This window comes from Chelonia mydas, chromosome 5, assembly GCF_015237465.2.
Source record: "Chelonia mydas isolate rCheMyd1 chromosome 5, rCheMyd1.pri.v2, whole genome shotgun sequence".
Lineage (NCBI taxonomy): Eukaryota > Metazoa > Chordata > Testudines > Cheloniidae > Chelonia > Chelonia mydas.
Genome location: NC_051245.2, coordinates 46,033,527 through 46,051,714, shown reverse-complemented (window position 1 = coordinate 46,051,714; position 18,188 = coordinate 46,033,527). Strand labels below are relative to the sequence as shown.

At 40.7% G+C, this 18,188-nt stretch overlaps 1 protein-coding gene across 4 annotated transcripts in view; it reads left to right on the top strand.

Annotated features, from left to right (window-relative positions):
* SV2C (synaptic vesicle glycoprotein 2C) overlaps window positions 1-18,188 on the top strand; it is a 221,706-nt gene that overhangs the window by 187,357 nt on the left and 16,161 nt on the right. For all 4 annotated transcript variants that reach the window (XM_043547291.1, XM_007064505.3, XM_043547290.1 and 1 more), the window contains 5 exons: window positions 8,071-8,181; window positions 9,740-9,828; window positions 11,449-11,613; window positions 15,057-15,190; window positions 17,567-17,770. In XM_043547291.1, coding sequence (XP_043403226.1) covers window positions 8,071-8,181; window positions 9,740-9,828; window positions 11,449-11,613; window positions 15,057-15,190; window positions 17,567-17,770 — 703 coding nt within the window. The remainder of the gene's footprint in view (window positions 1-8,070; window positions 8,182-9,739; window positions 9,829-11,448; window positions 11,614-15,056; window positions 15,191-17,566; window positions 17,771-18,188) is intronic.

Here is an 18,188-nt window from a genome sequence, read left to right as displayed (position 1 = left end):
CTGTTGTCTCCAGGTGTCTTCATATAGGAGCTTAGTTGCTCCTTCAGTTTAGTCTAAAAGAGGGTGTTTAGTGCACCCATCAGCTTTAACAGGTCTGTGGCGCCTTTGGATCAAAGATCCTCTTGATGGCAGCCATTAAAACCTTCCAGCATAATGTTGTTGTTATTACACCTACTAATACCTACGGTCATTTGTAGGTAAAGCAAATTGCCTAAGTCTACACAGTGAGTTAGCAGTGGAGCTGTGAAAGAACATGGGCTTAGTTACTCCTGTTCCACTGATCTAACGGCTAGAGAACACTCCCTCCTTCTACATTAATTATTGAAATAAAACACTGGAAAAATGATTAAAACTAAACTCAGTGTGTTGTTTTTAAATGTTGTAAATAGTTTGTCAACTTTTAATATGATTAAACTTCCACTTTCCATTGCATGGATAAGAGGCAAAACACCAGGGAGTTGGGATTTTTCAGTGCTGCTGCTGTTAGTGATGGGAAAACTTGACTCCTAAATCCAAAGTATTAGAAACATTGTATTATACATCAAGGTTATGCATTGAAGTGGTCCCTAATGTAGGCTTGTGTTTTCCTATTACAATATTAACCGAATAGAATGCTAACGCTATTAGAATGTTAGCTTATCACAGTTTCCTCATTGGACCATCTTAGCACCTTATCATATTAGGTATACATGCAAAGAATTTTTGTGTAATTTTCTTTTTGTCTTTTAATCTTTTCAATTTAAATTAGACCTGGCTTTTGTGAATTGTCGTCCAAGTATTTACTTAGCTGGTATTCTTAAACTTCATAGCTTCATCCAGTCTGACTGTATGCCTAGATATATTTGTCATTTTTTATTTGACCTCTGTGTTAACTGGTTATATCAAAAAGATACAGATCCTTTGGTAGTTAATATGTTTTCTGATCCTGCAGCAGATCTAATTTCTATTTGATTCAGGTGATTTTCCTTTTTCTTAATTATTTATTTAATTTGAGTGTTTTTCTTTTGATGCGTTTTCCTAATGATATGATGTCATATTTTCCAGAAGCCACATGTCATCTGCCAGTAATATTTACACTTGTTTCCAGTATGACTAGGGCTTCACCTTTAGATATGGTTATCAAAACCAAAATGAAAAGGAGACAAACTGAACTGGGGTGGGGAATACACTTAGGCTATGTCTACACTATGAGCTGGATAGGGTAGCCACTCACACATTCCCAGAATAGCAGACATGCTGGTACTTCCAGGAATAACACAGTTCTGTCCCTGCCAGTGTCATCCTGCCACTGTAACCTCACACTCACAGTGCATGCAAGCTCACATCAGCAGGGGCGGAACAGCATGACTCTTCAAAATGGTGTCCCTTGTCTAATACTGGACAAAACCACATCTGGTTTTATCTGACTACAAACACTCAAAAAGAGGACTGTCTGGTTTAAAACCAAACAAATGGCCTGTCTAGAGCTGAGTTGTGATTACTCTACTTGTGTACACATACTCATGCTAGCTAGCAGAGGTATAAAAAGCAGTATCTACACAAGCGACACCATCACAGGACCTAACCAGATCAGCCACACCATCACCGGTTCATTCACCTGCACGTCCATCAATGTAATATATGCCATCATGTGCCAGCAATGCCCCTCTGCTATGTACATCGGCCAAACTGGACAGTCCCTACGTAAAAGGATAAATAGACACAAATCAGATATTAGAAATGGCAATATACAAAAACCTGTAGGAGAACATTTCAATCTCCCTGGACACACAATAGCAGATTTAAAGGTAGCCATCCTGCAGCAAAAAAACTTCAGGACCAGACTTCAAAGAGAAACTGCTGAGCTTCAGTTCATTTGCAAATTTGACACCATTAGCATAGGATTAAACAAAGACTGTGAATGGCTAGCCAGTTACAAAAGCAGTTTCTCCTCCCTTGGTGTTCACACCTCAACTGCTAGAAGAGGGCCTCATCCTCCCTGATTGAACTAACCTCGTTATCCCTAGCCTGATTCTTGCTTGCATATTTATACCTGCCTCTGGAAACTTCTACTACATGCATCCGACAAAGTGGGTATTCACCCAGGAAAGCTTATGCTCCAATACATCTGTTAGTCTATAAGGTGCCACAGGACTTTTTGCCGCTTTTAAAGATCCAGACTAACACGGCCACCCCTCTGATAAATAGCAGTGTAGCCATGGTAGCATGAATAGCGGTAGCAGAGGCTTGGCTTAGCCTTGCTGAGTAAGTACGCACCAGTTTCAGGCGGGTGTGTATTCAATATGGCTAAGCCAGGCCTCAGCTGCCGCTACTCATGCTACCCTGGCTACACTGCTATTTATACTCGTGCTAACTTGTTGAGAGCTCTGTGAAGTTTGAAAGCTTGTCTCTTCCTCCAGCAGAAGTTTGTCCAATAAAGGATATTACTTCACCCCCTTTCCTCTGTCATATCCTGGGACAAACACGGCTACAACAACACTGCAAATATTTATACCTCTAGGCAGTTACGTTCTTAGGCTATGATTCACAATGTAATTAGTCACATGCCTAACTTCAAGTATATGAGTAATTCTCATTGAAGTCCACAGGACTACTAACATGCTTAAAATTTAAGTATGTGTTTACGTTCCAGAACTGGGGCTTTTAAAAAAGCATACATTAAGTTGTCTCGGATCAATATCCATGTAAAAAATCTCCAATCCACTACAGACAAAATTCTTCCCCCTCAGTCAATTCATACTGCATTTATGTTAATTGAGCATTTTTTCTGGGTGAATTTTCCTTTACAATGTTTCATTAGTTTGTAAAATTTGAGGCACTATGTACTTCTAGTCATCTGTGGAATACAGAAGTTGCCTTTTCACTCAGATATGCAGCTATTCTTGTTTTTTGTCTTTCCCAAATTTCATACTGTGGAAACTAGACTTGCTTCAAAATATTTTTTCTACACCTACCCAACAGAAAGTCTATCACTTAGAATAGCTCCAGTCTTGCATCTCTCTCTTTATAGTTACAAATTTTTACAGATAAAAGACAGAAAATGGATTTTTAGATAACTTAGTATTCTTGTTTCTTCAAATCTTTTTATTTATTCAGCTGAGCATTTTTATAATTTTACACGAAAAGAAAGGAATTCTGTTATTCCTTTCAGGATATTATCAAAATGAATTTTGTTGTCATTGTTAAGGAGCACCTTATAGTTCTATTGGGTGTGGAGCTAATTCTGCAAAAACAAGTTCTCCAGCTCGAACCAAAATCATAGTTATCTATATTAGGAACATTTCTATTTTGCTACCAGAATCTGATTTAAAAGGGTTAAGATTTTTGGGCTGTATCCAGTGCGGATTAGTTGCTAGAAACAGCTCCTTGACAGGGTGTACCAGGCCTTGAGGCCCCCTCCTTGGAGGCCTCATGATCCTACCAAACCTCATCCCAGAATCATAGAATCATAGAATATCAGGGTTGGAAGGGACCCCAGAAGGTCATCTAGTCCAACCCCCTGCTCGAAGCAGGACCAATTCCCAGTTAAATCATCCCAGCCAGGGCTTTGTCAAGCCTGACCTTAAAAACCTCTAAGGAAGGAGATTCTACCACCTCCCTAGGTAACGCATTCCAGTGTTTCACCACCCTCTTAGTGAAAAAGTTTTTCCTAATATCCAATCTAAACCTCCCCCATTGCAACTTGAGACCATTACTCCTCGTTCTGTCATCTGCTACCATTGAGAACAGTCTAGAGCCATCCTCTTTGGAACCCCCTTTCAGGTAGTTGAAAGCAGCTATCAAATCCCCCCTCATTCTTCTCTTCTGCAGACTAAACAATCCCAGCTCCCTCAGCCTCTCCTCATAAGTCATGTGCTCTAGACCCCTAATCATTTTTGTTGCCCTTCGCTGGACTCTCTCCAATTTATCCACATCCTTCTTGTAGTGTGGGGCCCAAAACTGGACACAGTACTCCAGATGAGGCCTCACCAGTGTCGAATAGAGGGGAACGATCACGTCCCTCGATCTGCTCGCTATGCCCCTACTTATACATCCCAAAATGCCATTGGCCTTCTTGGCAACAAGGGCACACTGCTGACTCATATCCAGCTTCTCATCCACTGTCACCCCTAGGTCCTTTTCCGCAGAACTGCTGCCTAGCCATTCGGTCCCTAGTCTGTAGCGGTGCATTGGATTCTTCCATCCTAAGTGCAGGACCCTGCACTTATCCTTATTGAACCTCATCAGATTTCTTTTGGCCCAATCCTCCAATTTGTCTAGGTCCTTCTGTATCCTATCCCTCCCCTCCAGCGTATCTACCACTCCTCCCAGTTTAGTATCATCCGCAAATTTGCTGAGAGTGCAATCCACACCATCCTCCAGATCATTTATGAAGATATTGAACAAAACCGGCCCCAGGACCGACCCCTGGGGCACTCCACTTGACACCGGCTGCCAACTAGACATGGAGCCATTGATCACTACCCGTTGAGCCCGACAATCTAGCCAGCTTTCTACCCACCTTATAGTGCATTCATCCAGCCCATACTTCCTTAACTTGCTGACAAGAATACTGTGGGAGACCGTGTCAAAAGCTTTGCTAAAGTCAAGAAACAATACATCCACTGCTTTCCCTTCATCCACAGAACCAGTAATCTCATCATAAAAGGCGATTAGATTAGTCAGGCATGACCTTCCCTTGGTGAATCCATGCTGACTGTTCCTGATCACTTTCCTCTCATGTAAGTGCTTCAGAAAGAAGCAGTGGAGGTGAGTCCTCCAGGTGGCCTAGAGAGGCTGCATGGGACACAGCCAATCAGAGAGAGGCTGCAGGGAGCAGCCAGTCTGGACACAGCAAGCCCATATAAAAGGAGCTGCAGGGCAGAGGTGAGGGCAGTTGTTGCCTGGAGCTGAAGGAGTAAGACTGATGTTCCTGGCTGGCTGAGGGCGTTAATGGACTGTGGACCGAACAGCTGCTAGAAGAGATCAGGGGAGCAGAGAGGGTCAAAGACTTCAGCCCTACAGTGAGGGCAAAGGTGCTGGGGAAGTGGCCCGGGAAATCATAGCAGCAACACGGTTTAGTTAAAGGGACATGGTAGGTGGTTGCTATTTTTAGGACTGGGACCTGGAGTACTGGGCAGGCATGGCTTCCTCCCATTTGCTGCTGGGGAAGTGGCTTGGATGTTGAACTGGGAATACAGCTCCCCAGAAGGGGACCTGAACTGTTTAGTAACCACGCTGGCCCAGAGAGGCCCAGAGAAGAAAAAGACATTGCCTCCAGGGAGGGATCCCTTGAGGTATGGCTCGATACCAGGGCCAGGACTGTTTAAAGACTGAGATTACTTAAGGACCTGAACCTGGGAGGGCTACAGGAAGAGAGAGGCCAACCGAGGGGTACTGGGATAGGCCCCCATTACAACTGTTTACCCCGGAAGGAGTTTGTGTTTCATGTTCAGACTGTATGTGACTCGACTGGAGGGGTGAGTCGCTGAAGACTTAGCTCAGTTAGAGAGCGTGCAGGCATATGCACTTGGCCAAGAGGGCACAGGCAAGAGGTGATTGCCATCCTGTTACAAGCTCTAAACAGGAAACATTTCAACAGTGCAGGGAAAGGCATACTGAATAAAACAATGAGCTACTACTTTGAAGCCTATGATGAGTTATGGTTGGGCAGGTTATCTTCCATACTTCTATTTTAAGGGGGGGAACACACTTTCTTTACTGCAAGCCCTGCACATTCATTTCTCATCAACAGCCAGTCTATCCAGCCGTCTGCCTGTTTGTGTCTATCAGTTACAGCTATTTTATGCAAGTGTGGTGGTGCAGAGGCCTGTACACTAAGTTGTCCAAGGTTTTAAAAAAAAATTGGCCTGTTCCATAAAATTCTTTACGAAGGTCAGGAAAAGTTGGAGACAAGTAGATGGTTCCAAATTGGATTGTTTAGATTAGATTAAAAGACCTATGACATTAGACTCTTCAAAGCTCCTGGTAAAGTGACGATTTGGCATGGCAATGAGCTGAAAGAAAAAAACCCTGAAGTGTGCTTTGATTTGTTAATGGGATGAGGCTGCTGCCTTTTTCAGGACATTGTATATCTCCAGGCCCCAAGTAAAGGGGGGGGAAATGGGTACATTTTACCAGGGCCAAGTCTGGTCCAAGGAGCCCAGCCAGAAGGCCACAAGCCCATCACCAAGAAAAAAAATTCAGGCTAAATTGTGGATGTTTGAGTTTGACTAAATAACATTTAGTCAGTATTGGTTAGCATGTTTGCACCTAGATATCATCAAAAACTGCAGATGATCTACAATGGTATAGGAACACTTATGTCATCTTGCTGTTTTGCTTACTGAGTGTGAACTCATAGGAAAACATTGACTTTAGTGAGGTCCTTTGTGCTTTTGCACTGGAAAAGAAGAGTCTTAAAGTGATGAGGCGTAGCTATCCCATTTCAGAACAAATACAAATTTTTCTTTCCTTAATGTCTGTGTGGGATGAGATGGGGACCCGTGTTAGGAATTTACCCGGAGCCTAGCAAAAGGGTGCTTGGAGCCTATATATCCGGGGGAAGGAGTGAGGGGGTCTGAAAGGAGCAAGTTTTACCATCATGGCCACAACCCTCTCTAGTTCCAGAGACATTATCTGCCATGACACCATTGGGCCTTTGTTGTCCTGATCCTGAAAAGCATCCTGACCAAATTGGGCAAATGAGAAGGAAACAGATGACGTTGCCACCTCCACTGCTTTCAGCTAAATCCCAAATAATATGTGGAGTGTGATCCTTGAGTTCTTGCTATTATCCCCCCCCCCCCCCGGCATTTTTCTTCCATACCTTATTTCTTCTCTTTCTGTTTGTCTTCTGTCTAAAAAAAGTTTGGCTGAGCTGGCCAAGACAACTCCACCTTTTGCCACATTGCTGTGAGCCTGTCTCCAGACAGGCAGTTAAAATCACAGTTTAAAAGCCCAACACTGGTGCAAGTTTGCCAGGTCTCAGAGTAGCTGATAAGGCCATGTACTGTATCTGTTTCTCCAGTGGCAAGGCTGCAAGTGAGAGTCAGCACCAGACACAGAAGCTGCATTTTCTATCTTTGCTCTTGTTTTGCTTCTCTTTTGTGCGTTTTTCTGGTTTTGTCTTAAAGAAAACAGGACTGGACTTCAACAACAGCTTCAGCCCATTTCAGCTAACTTTCTCTTTTTTCCTAAAAAGGACATTTAATAAACATTTTTAATACCATCTAAAGATGGTCAAACAGTGGGGGAAGGAAGGGGAGAATCCCTATAAAAACTCCCCACAGCTAAAGGGAAAAGGAGTAAGGGATATTGTTAAAATCAAAGCTGTACCTAATACTTTATATTTCAAAAGCTTTAACTATTTTCCTTCTTTTTTGGTATCTCTAATAAATTATTTAAAATACTTTTAATGATGTTTGTCACAGTGAAAGTAACCCAGCAATAACTGAACACATAACCCTGGACCACACTCACCTCTTTAATGCTATAATAGTGAAGAAGGGTTTCATTAACGTTTTATCCCTGGTGGGCCCAAGACATGCCCTTCTCAGCACAAAAGTGTTATGCTGCATTTTGTTTGTTGATTACCCACATATTCCTCCCCATTGTTTTCCCCAAAAATATGTACCTTAGATATATTTCAGATAGGACAGCATGGCATACATGGCAAATTGTCTCATACTTTATTCAGACTGTAAGAAAATTGGGTATATCTGCTTGTTATGCTCTTACCCACAATACCACATTAAGGCCCAAATTTTTGGCAACACTCTGTTAAAGCAGCTGCAAAGTTGAACTATTTTGTTTTCACAGAAACTAGTGTTTGAATATGCAGAAATACAGGTCCAAGAGCAAAAGTGTGTGCAATAGCACACCTAATTTGGGCATGTAAATTGTGTAGCATTTGCAAATAGGATATTTGTAGTTGTAAATTTCCAGTTAAGACTTTATACTTCTGTCTTTTTGAAAATCTGTCCCTAACTGTCTGCCCATCTTTAGCTTATGGAGCTTATTTAAACTTTCAAGTCCCCTTTAATTGCATTTTAACAGTTCAAGAAAATGCTGCTCTGTTTCCATTCACAGGTTAACAGAATCAAAACTCCCAAACAGATAGATGAGCTCATAGAAATTCAGAGTGACACAGGAACCTGGTACAGAAGGTGTTTTGTTAGAATCCGCACAGAGCTATATGGGGTAAGTAATAAAATCCAAGTTGTAGTTTGTGTATATGGTAACACGAGAGCCATCATTAGTGCCCTGAAATAGGAGTGATTGGATGACCTGATGTGGACAGCTGATGTGCTGTACACTGAATATGACACCTGGCTTCAGGAACAATCACAAGATTCCACTTTCACAGGCCAGTGGGAGAGAATTGAGCATCATAGAGATGATGGGTCCATTCTTCATCAGGAAAAGGGCAGCCTAGACCCTTTTGAGCCATTCCTAACAAAAATATGGGACTATGTCTCAAGCACTGTTTAATATATACTGGAAAAACAAGTGTGATATGGGGCGAGGGGGAACATATGATGATGAAAAGGTTCAATCAGTATGAGGTTTGGGATGGCCACTTTATTTACAGTTAGTGAAGCCATGAATAAGTTATGCAGGTCATCCAAAATGAATACCAATATAATCTTTATAAGACACTATACAGTCATGTATTCAGCATATGCCCAATATTTTACAGGAAAACTTAGAACTGTTTTATAACATTTCATAAAAGTTTACTGGGCCTGTTTTCCATATCCTACCTGTAAAGACAAGATACGTCATTTACTTTGAATCCTACAGTACAGACTTTGAAAAGAGAGAGACAATATCACTAACTAATTTAGAAGCCACTAAAAATTATCTAAAATAGCTTTCCCACATGTAATAATGTCTCAACGATATCTTGAAAATATGTATGCTACAGCTGGTCAAAAAAATTTGATCAAAACTGTTTTTCCATGAAAAATTGGGTTTTTGACTAAATTATTTGCAAAAAGTATCTGCTTTCTATGTGTGTGTTTTAAGTAAAAAACAAAAAACCAAGCAGCCAAAATCTGAAATATTTCAATTTAGATATGCTACTGCAATGCCTCATAGGAGTTGTAGTTAAGTTGCCTCGTGTCCCCATTCTCTATGGGTGAGGCGCCCTGGTCGGATAACATCTCCCATGATGTACCATTTCCAGGAGACTCCTATGGTGCACTGCCTTGCCTCTCCAGGAAAGGAGACAATTGTGGGAGATGTAGTGGAAAACCCCATTTTCCAACCAGCTCTGCTGTAAACCTTCTGAGATGAGGGCAGTCTCATCTCCTTTCCATTTGTGTAAAGCACCAATTTCTAGATGTGATGGGTCATGACATATCAGACCTTAAAAGTGCCAGTATTTCAGGGTGGAATATTGCCTGTCATCCACTCAGAACAGTATAATTTTGGTGGGAAAGATGGAAATATTTCTGACTATTTTGTTTTTAAACGGAGATTGTTTGACGCTACATAAGGGTTAAGAATGTTAGAAGTAACCCCAGTGGATCCAGTGCAGGGGAGGCCATCAAAGGTGCATGATAAATGGAGTTTGGCAATACCCAACCTGCTTTTACCTACACCAGCGTGCAGGTCTGGCCTGAGAATCAAAGAGCTGTAATGTGATGCCCATTGCTTGCTGCTTTACTGATGAAGCAGAGAACAGAATCCAGGTCTCTATAACTTAATTGTCTAGAACACTTTATTTTTAAACTTATTTTCTCATATTTTACAGATTTGGTTAACATTTATGAGGTGTTTCAACTATCCAGTCAAGGACAATACAATCAAACTTACAGCTGTATGGTTCACGCTGTCTTTTGGGTACGATTGACTTGGATTCTTGATGAATTTTCCATGGTTAGCCTGTAAATCTTGAAATACATATTAATTTTAATGCTGCTGGTCATACGGAATGCAAATCTGCTTTGTCATTGTGATTTTCTTTTCTTATTGACAATACTTACCCAACCACCTTTTAAATAAAACATCGTATTTTTGGGGTTACTCCATTTTTGGTTTCCCAGCTGGCACCTTAAAGGGTTCTGACTTTCAGAGGGTTGGTACCCTTTGAAAGTCAGGACTCTTCAAGGTGTTGAGTTGTGTGACCAAAAACTAAGGAACTCCAAATCACTTGTCACTTCTGAATATATAGGCCCAGTGCACTATCTTCTTGAATAAAAAGAGATTTCCCATGAGAAAAAAAGGGATTAAGGGTCAGAGTTTGTACAGCACTTGGAAGATGTAAAGTATTATATAAAACCTTAATAATATTATTATTGTGGCTTATTGTTCCATGCACATGTTTCATTGGTGAACAGATGCTACAGTAATTCACTTATTTGCTTCCTTATTAACCTAATGACTGTCGTTCTGTATAGATTTAAATTGAGCTGTCAGAAAATGAACTTTTCTTGTATTTTTTAATCATAATTAATGATTGCTGTGCTAAATTTATCCTCATTGAAGTATACTGAGGAACTGAAGGAGAGTAAAACTAATTTTTAGTTCCTGAGCTTTCCTCCACCTTCATAAAGCGCTCTATGCCACCTCTACTTCAGGATCCCTTCCACAACAGCATCTCCTTATCTCTTTTGCAACTTCCCACCATACAAAGTGCCCCAACCTGCACTCCACTCTAATCCACTCCAGCTTCCAGCCAGTTGTCCTCTGAGTCCAGATAACATTTTTGAGACCTTAACGCTAGAGTAAGTGATACACCCACCAGCTTACTTTGATTTGGGAATTTCCATAGCAATCATGTCCCTCTCAGGTCTAAGGATAAGTCCCCAAAAGCTCAGACCATTGTAATCATTATGCAGTGTAAATTTGCTGGGGCCCAATCCCTAACTAAGAGTTTAAACTTCACAGTGACATTCACTGTAGTGAAGAGAGCTTGGGCAAGATTCTCCCAGCCACTTAAACTCTGTGTTGGGACCGCACAGCATGAGCGGCTGGCAGAAAATCTGAGCCGGGGGCCTCCACTCTCTCTGCATCCCACTGGTGGTGTTTCTGCTGGCCCTGCATAGTCTGGGATAGGGAACTATTACAGTGTGAATCAATGGAGGGATCTGTGACCACACAGTTCCAGTGGCCCTAACAATCTTGAAAGCACATCAGGTTAAACCAGCAGCTGTAGGAGGTCTATGCTGCACCCCTGAGCTCTGATCCTGATTGGAGGATGGATTTATTCCTCCCCTCTCACACAGATGAAGAGTATGAGGGATCCCACTATTCTGACATTATGCAAGCAAAATGCATTTCATCCTAAAAGCATTCTTATGCTTGAAGCTTAAAAATCTAAAATTCAGGTAGAAGTAGAAGTGTTTCTGCAGATCTAGTTATCTGCTTTAAGTAGTTGGATGCTGTAGGTTGTCTCTCTAGTCTGTACATACTTCTGAAGTTAAGATGAGCTTTGTGACTGAACGCTTCTGCTTTTCACAGCTACTATGGGTTGTCTGTCTGGTTCCCTGATGTCATTAAACATCTGCAATCGGACGAATATGCATCCAAAGTGAAGCGTTTTAATGGAGAGAGAATTATAGATTTCAGCTTCAACTTCACATTGGAAAATCAGATTCACATCAATGGATCATACATCAATGACAGGTCTAGAAAGATTTTGGTTAAGAAAATATCATTAATTTCACTAACATTTTATGTTTCTGCCTAAGGGCTTGTCTAGACGGTAAAATGGTAAATTTGTAAAGCATTCTGACTCTCGCTGCCCCCTTTTAGAGTACTTTGCTGCACTGCGTAGACAAACTCTTAATACTCTAATCTTTTTCGATGTTGACCGTTAATAGGTTGATTGGGTTGGGTTTGTTTACATTGAATTTTTGGAAGAGTCATTCTATTCTTATCTCCTTGGTGCTTGATCCTGCACTCTAGTGGAAGTATATGGGGACTGTACATGGGTTATGGGTTCATGTAGTGGATCCCTTTTGCTGTATTGAGGCCTTGGTTATCTTTATAAACCAGACTAGAGGATTCACATTATTGATGCTTACTTTCACCAGGGGACTCAAATTTTCAGACCCAATATGTGTGGCATGTGGGGATGCAGGAGATGTATCTCTAATGGTGGGAGAAAGGGTTGTTTTCTTTTATTCCTTTCTACTTTTCTTTCCTTTCTTGGTACTCACTTAGGATCTCTTCTGACAAAATGCTGAGCTTCAGAAACACTGAGCACCTTACAGGATGACATCTTTAAAAAGGGGAAAAAATAGTTGAAAAGATAAATACCAGAGGCATTCAGTAGAAAGTATGAACCATTGTAAAAAGTAAAAACCCAGATGAGCAATGTCCTTTTATTTTTAAATTGAGTCCAGAAGTCTGAAGGCACTAGCTAGAATTTTACAGAGCACAATTTTAAATGACTTACTCATATAAAGACATCAAAGCAACCCAATTGTGTTTAATCACTCTATGGTCACAGAATTGTTTTAAGTGTCTGGTCTCTGTCTACAATACATATGTATATAATATAAACTATATTAAGGTTCTAAGCCTTGTGGTACTAAATAGTTGTTATTTATATAATAAAATTACATTTAAGTTTATTATATTAAAGTTTTTGGTAATATAAGAAGGATTCTTTTTTCAATAAGAATTTGAATTTGGAAGCAATTAAAGTTTTGCTCAATGCAGAGCAATTGAAAATTGGCTAGCCTATTTCATTTTAAATTAGCTTCTGTCTTCCAAATTTAGTTCCATTTCAGGAGATGGATGCTATCTAAAAAAGTGGAGCCATTTATTATCATTCAGTAAATTTTGGTTGCTGTGCACTCTGCCAGCCCAGGTACTGCAGATTACATCCAAATAAAAATGCTTGTAAAAATACCAAGGCTCCCAAATCTGTCCTGAATCTGTAAAGTATGCAGACTTTGATATTTGGGATTGGTGAACTGCTTGAGCCATTTTTCCCCAGCATTGTAAACTTTTGGGTTTGTTCCCCCCCAAAAAAGATTCACTATTTTCGGGGGGGGTGGAGGTGGGAGGGGGTCAGTGGATTTTTTTCTCATTGCCCCCTCTGCTCCTTTTTTCATAATCTCTCCTAATCAGAACATGTTTCCAACAATATTCGGCGTTCTAACTTTCTAAATCTGGGTGGATCTGAATTCAAACAGTCTCAACAATCTACACCAGTTTTAAAGCAGCTGGGTTTTCTTTTTCATTTTGTTTCAAAATATATTTCCTGTCCAAAATGCAAAAGACACATCTTGCAGTATGCAGGGGACACAGTCTGTCTCTTCTGTTTCGATTGGTTGGTCCTGTTGCTCTTTGTTCCTTTTTAAACAATCGAGATAATTTTTTGAACAGGAAGACTAAGCATGGTGTTGTGAAAAAGGATAATGGGTTGACATGAGATTTTAATTAGAGTCTGTCACAGATGAGAAAAGGTACAGTTGTTAATTAATAGACTGGAGGCATCATTTTCCTGTCCAATACTAGTAGCAAAGTCATTAGCCAGTAACCTATGAAAATCAAAATAGAATTTTGGGTCCCCTTTTTCCCACAAAAAATTTGATTCTAGCAATTTTATCTGAGAAAATTTAATTCCCACCATTTTTATCTACCTCACAATAAACTTGTTTGACGTTCTTCCACCCCCGAACTCCTACCCGAAGAAGAAAATTGTTCTTTGACCTAAAACTTAAATAAGTTGTTAAGTATAAGACATGGTAAGTTTGTGTAGTAGAAATTTTAGCTAGACTAAGATTTAGAAGGTTTTGCTGATATAACTATACTGGCAAAGTGATCCTAGGGTGGATGCAGCGTATGCTGGCAAAAGTGCAGTTTTGTTGGTACAAATGATTCTACACAAAGGGCTTTTGCCGACCCAACTATGTTGGTCACAAATCACACCTCATCACACTCCTGACTAGGGTGACCAGATGAATCGGACAAAATATCAGGACACATGGGAGAAGCAAAAAAGAAAAAAAAAAAAAAAAGTGGCCCGAGTTACCAAAGCGAAAAAAAAAAGAGCAGGGGGGCCAGAGCCAAGTTGCCGAAGCAAAAAAAAAAAAAAACCACCGGAGCGGCCACAACCGCAATATTGGGACAAATGACGTCCCGACCATACATCGGTCGGGACGTGGGACAAAGAACTAAAAATTGGGACAGTCCCGATTTTATCAGGATGTCTGGTCACCCTACCCCTGACCAACATAGCTATGTTGGCAAAAAGTTTGTTGTGTAGTCTTTGCCTAAGAATATTGAGTCTAATATTTTTATTATATGTATGGTTATCTAATAGGTTTCCTTCACTTTTTAAAATTAATTAAACAACAGGTCAAAAGGCTATGGTATTAGTTATCTGGGAGTCAGTAAGAAGAAAGGGCCAGAAAGTAAGAAGAGCTAGGAACTAGAAAGGGGTAATTTTAAAATAGTCTGCACAAAAATGCATGTGCATAATTTCTATGCACAATAATTACAATTGTACATTCAGTCACAGTAGCAGCATAAACATATTTTCTATTTAGACATCTAACAGGTTATCTGCACGTGCAATATTTGTGACTATCTTCCAGCATTTTTGTATAAACATTTTTTTAAAATCTGGGCCAAAATGTGTTTGAGCCTGACCTGATGGAGAGGGTTTTGTCTGGCTGTAGAAATAAAGGTTCTTTAAAATCTGTTAGCATCTACACTGATCATTTATTCCAAGAAGCCAGATTTCTGGAGCCTTAGCGAAGTATACAGTAGCACTTGTGAAATGCTATTTAACATTGCTTTTATAAGTATATTACATCAGAGTCCTGAGGTTCTTTACATTTTGATTAGAGATTGGTGATAACAAATATTTTATCCTTGTATTAACTATGAGAAAGGTATGCCCGGCAGCTGTGTGGGAATGTCATTTTGTGAAATCAATGTATTCAACAATGGTTGCACAGCATCAGTCAATCAGCCATTCTGACTCTGCAGAAAGTATTATGTTTGTGAGTGTGGGACTTCTGAGAATGGCATCCATGTAAGACTGTACAGCTGAATCTTTAATCATGATGCATGAAGGCAGACTGATGGAAATTATTTGTATTGGGCAGGTTTATTATGATGAAGTTTAAATCAGTAACCTTTGAAGATTCCCTTTTCAAGAATTGCTTATTTGAGGACATTACTTCTGTGAGCACATACTTCAGGAACTGTACTTTTGTGGACACCAACTTCTCCAGCACAGGTATGCTGAAAGGAAAATCATTTCACTATCCAACTACAGTGGTCTTATTTCACAAAGCCTGCTTGTCAGGAGTGCAATAGCTGTAAAAGCAACAGATGTAAATACAAGACAGAGACTCCAGCACTAGGGTGAGGTAGGAACCTTTGGACATTCAGAAAGCTTTCCACACTTTTGGCTAGATTTTTCTCTGCCCTGTGCTGATTGGCTGTTGCTGCAGCCCTCTTCCTTCCCTTGTCACATAGTCTCTTCACCTCAGTTTCACTCCACAGCTATCAGTTACCCTCTTCTCTTCTGCCCTATCCCCCACACTTCCCTTCCCTTCAATGTATCCTTTCCCCATCCCTTTTCTTTCCATTTAGCTGATTCTTTCCTAACTAAACCTGTGTATAAAAAAAAAAAAGTGGAAATAGCATGGCATTTGCTGTTGCATTAGCACACACTGTGCTGGTGTGTTTAAACCCCTTCTCCCACCCTGTGTCTGTCTTGTCTATTTAGACTGCAAGCTCTTCCGGGAAGGGACTATTTACTACTGTGATTGTCCAGTGCCTAGCACAATTGGACCTCATGCTTGGCTGGTCCTTAGGCACTACTGTAATAAACATGCTTAATAATAATTAAAAAAAAATGTAAAGGAGCAGACCCTTTTTAAAAGATCGTATGCTCACTATTAATTCAGGGAGTGAATTTTAAATCTTTTACATTTGTTAATGATCTCTGTGGAGTTTCAGAACGCATAGGAGAAAGGTTGTTTACCTATATAGTGATTGCTCTAGTTAGGCTTATATCTGACGTGGCTGAATGGGAGCTTTACAAAGATCAGTGCCAGAGCTGGCATAGCTATCTAGTAGGGATATGCAATATGCTACCATGTTTGGGGGGAGGAGATCTGAGTTCACAACTCATACCCATTCTTTCTCTCTTTCTTCTCCCTCCATTACATAGGCCAATAAGAGGTGGGAATATTGCAGAGACGATGGGCCAGGGCCTGATCTTATTTACACAGTTGTAAATCCATAGTAGCTACATTTTATTCAATTGAAATGAGATGAGAATCTGGTTCACTTGGCTTAACATTTGCGGGATGTAGCAATTCTTATTGCTCTCCCACATGGCCATCTTGCAAGCTGTGTTGGTAGGCTTCCGAGGTAAAAATGGCCAGCCCTCTTTGCCTGAAGGGAAAGTCTATGTGACTCAGGGCCTTGAGGCTGACAGGAGTAAGAGAAACAAAGGGGGAAATGCAGGGTCTGATCTTCCAGAAGGAGTTTGGAGGACACTGGGAGAAAACCCTCTGCATTTTAATAGCTCGTTCACTTCCTGGTTCAAAACGTAACACATGGAAAACCCAGTGAGCGAGCACACTAGCTTTATACCTCTGGAGAGCTATGTTCAAATCCTAACACAGTCCAGGGCTAATATTGAGTGCCCTTGAAATAAATGGCCGTGTAGGACAACAAGGTGGAAACTGGAGCAGTCACTGATGCTCTGGCCTCATTTGTGTCTCACTAAAAAGGAAACAAATAAAACCCACACCTCAGGCTGTGTTTGAAGAGCTGGCACTTAGGGCTTCTCTACATGGGGCGGCAGTGCGCACCTGAGGGGTGTCAATTGGAAAGTGCAGTAACTGCCCAGTGTAGACCCTGCTGACATGTTCGAAAAGGTTCCTAGTCCATCAGCACATCAGCAGGGTTTACACGGGGTATTAGAGCACCTTCAAATTTACACCCCTTTGGAGGGCATTGCTGCCTTGTGTAGACAAGCCCTTAGAAAAACCATCTTTTTGTTAAGAGGTGAGCTAATTGCCTCTCAGTTATTCCAGAGCATTTCCAGAGCAGTTTTTTAGATTAGAACTGCAATTGAAGGCTAATACATCCTGATCCCAAATGAAAACGAGTCTCATCTGAGTTTCCAGTGGACATTCGTCCTCACCACAAACCCCCCAAAAGGTGACGTGATTGACAGTCTCTGTTCAAGTGAGACCCAGGTCTGTAGCTGAACAAGACTGAGGAACATTGACAATGCTAAGTGGTGGAAGTTTGTAAATCTTCAGTATGCAGAGTGGTAGGTTGTACTATCAGCCTCCAGCTGAGCAAAGCACGTATGGAACTTTAAGCACCAGTTTATGTGCTTTGCTGGATCAAGGCCATAGTCCCTTATTTTCATGAGCTCTGAATTCATCTGGATAGTGTTTATATATAAGGGGGGAAAATACCAACAATTTACAGCAGTAACTGGCCATATTATACTAAGCAAAGCAGCATGTAAGCTCCTATTTATCAATCAGCGTGTCTAATCTTGGGATGTTTTGAATCATATGCTTCTTGCAGGGTTATGAGTTAGCTGATATTGTTTTAGCTGACACTTCCTTTGTTTCCACAGATCTTGAGCAATATAAATTCATTGACACCGAATTTATAAACTGCATATTTAAGCATAACAAGACAGGATGTCAGATTACCTTTGATGATGACTACAGTGCCTATTGGATTTACTTTGTTAATTTCCTGGGAACTTTGGCTGTGTTACCAGGGAATATTGTATCTGCTCTTCTGATGGACCGAATTGGACGTTTAACGATGTTAGGTAGGGCTTTGCCAAAATCCTAAAAAAAAAACCTAAAGCAGTCTAGATAAGACAAAGTTTTCTCTTTTAGGGTTTGCTGTTCACAAAGGCAAGAAGAAATCCCTTCCAGGGACTTTTTCAGTAGTGTATAATCCTAAACACCTATTCAAAAACACCCAAATGTTAGAAAGTTTGGAAATTAACAGCTAAGGAGCCCAGCCAATTCTCAACTGCCATATATTTGTTCATCACTCAGCATTACCATAAAATAAAATAAATATAATATTTTAAGCACTTGTGGTGGGATTTTTAAAAGTGCTCAGTATTGGCTTGCTCCATTAAAGGGAGAGGGAGCTGTGCACAGGTAATCCTCAGATGGTGGAGCAGACCATTTAGTGAGTGTAGGGAACCATCTAGCTAGTGTAATTTAGAGGAGCCC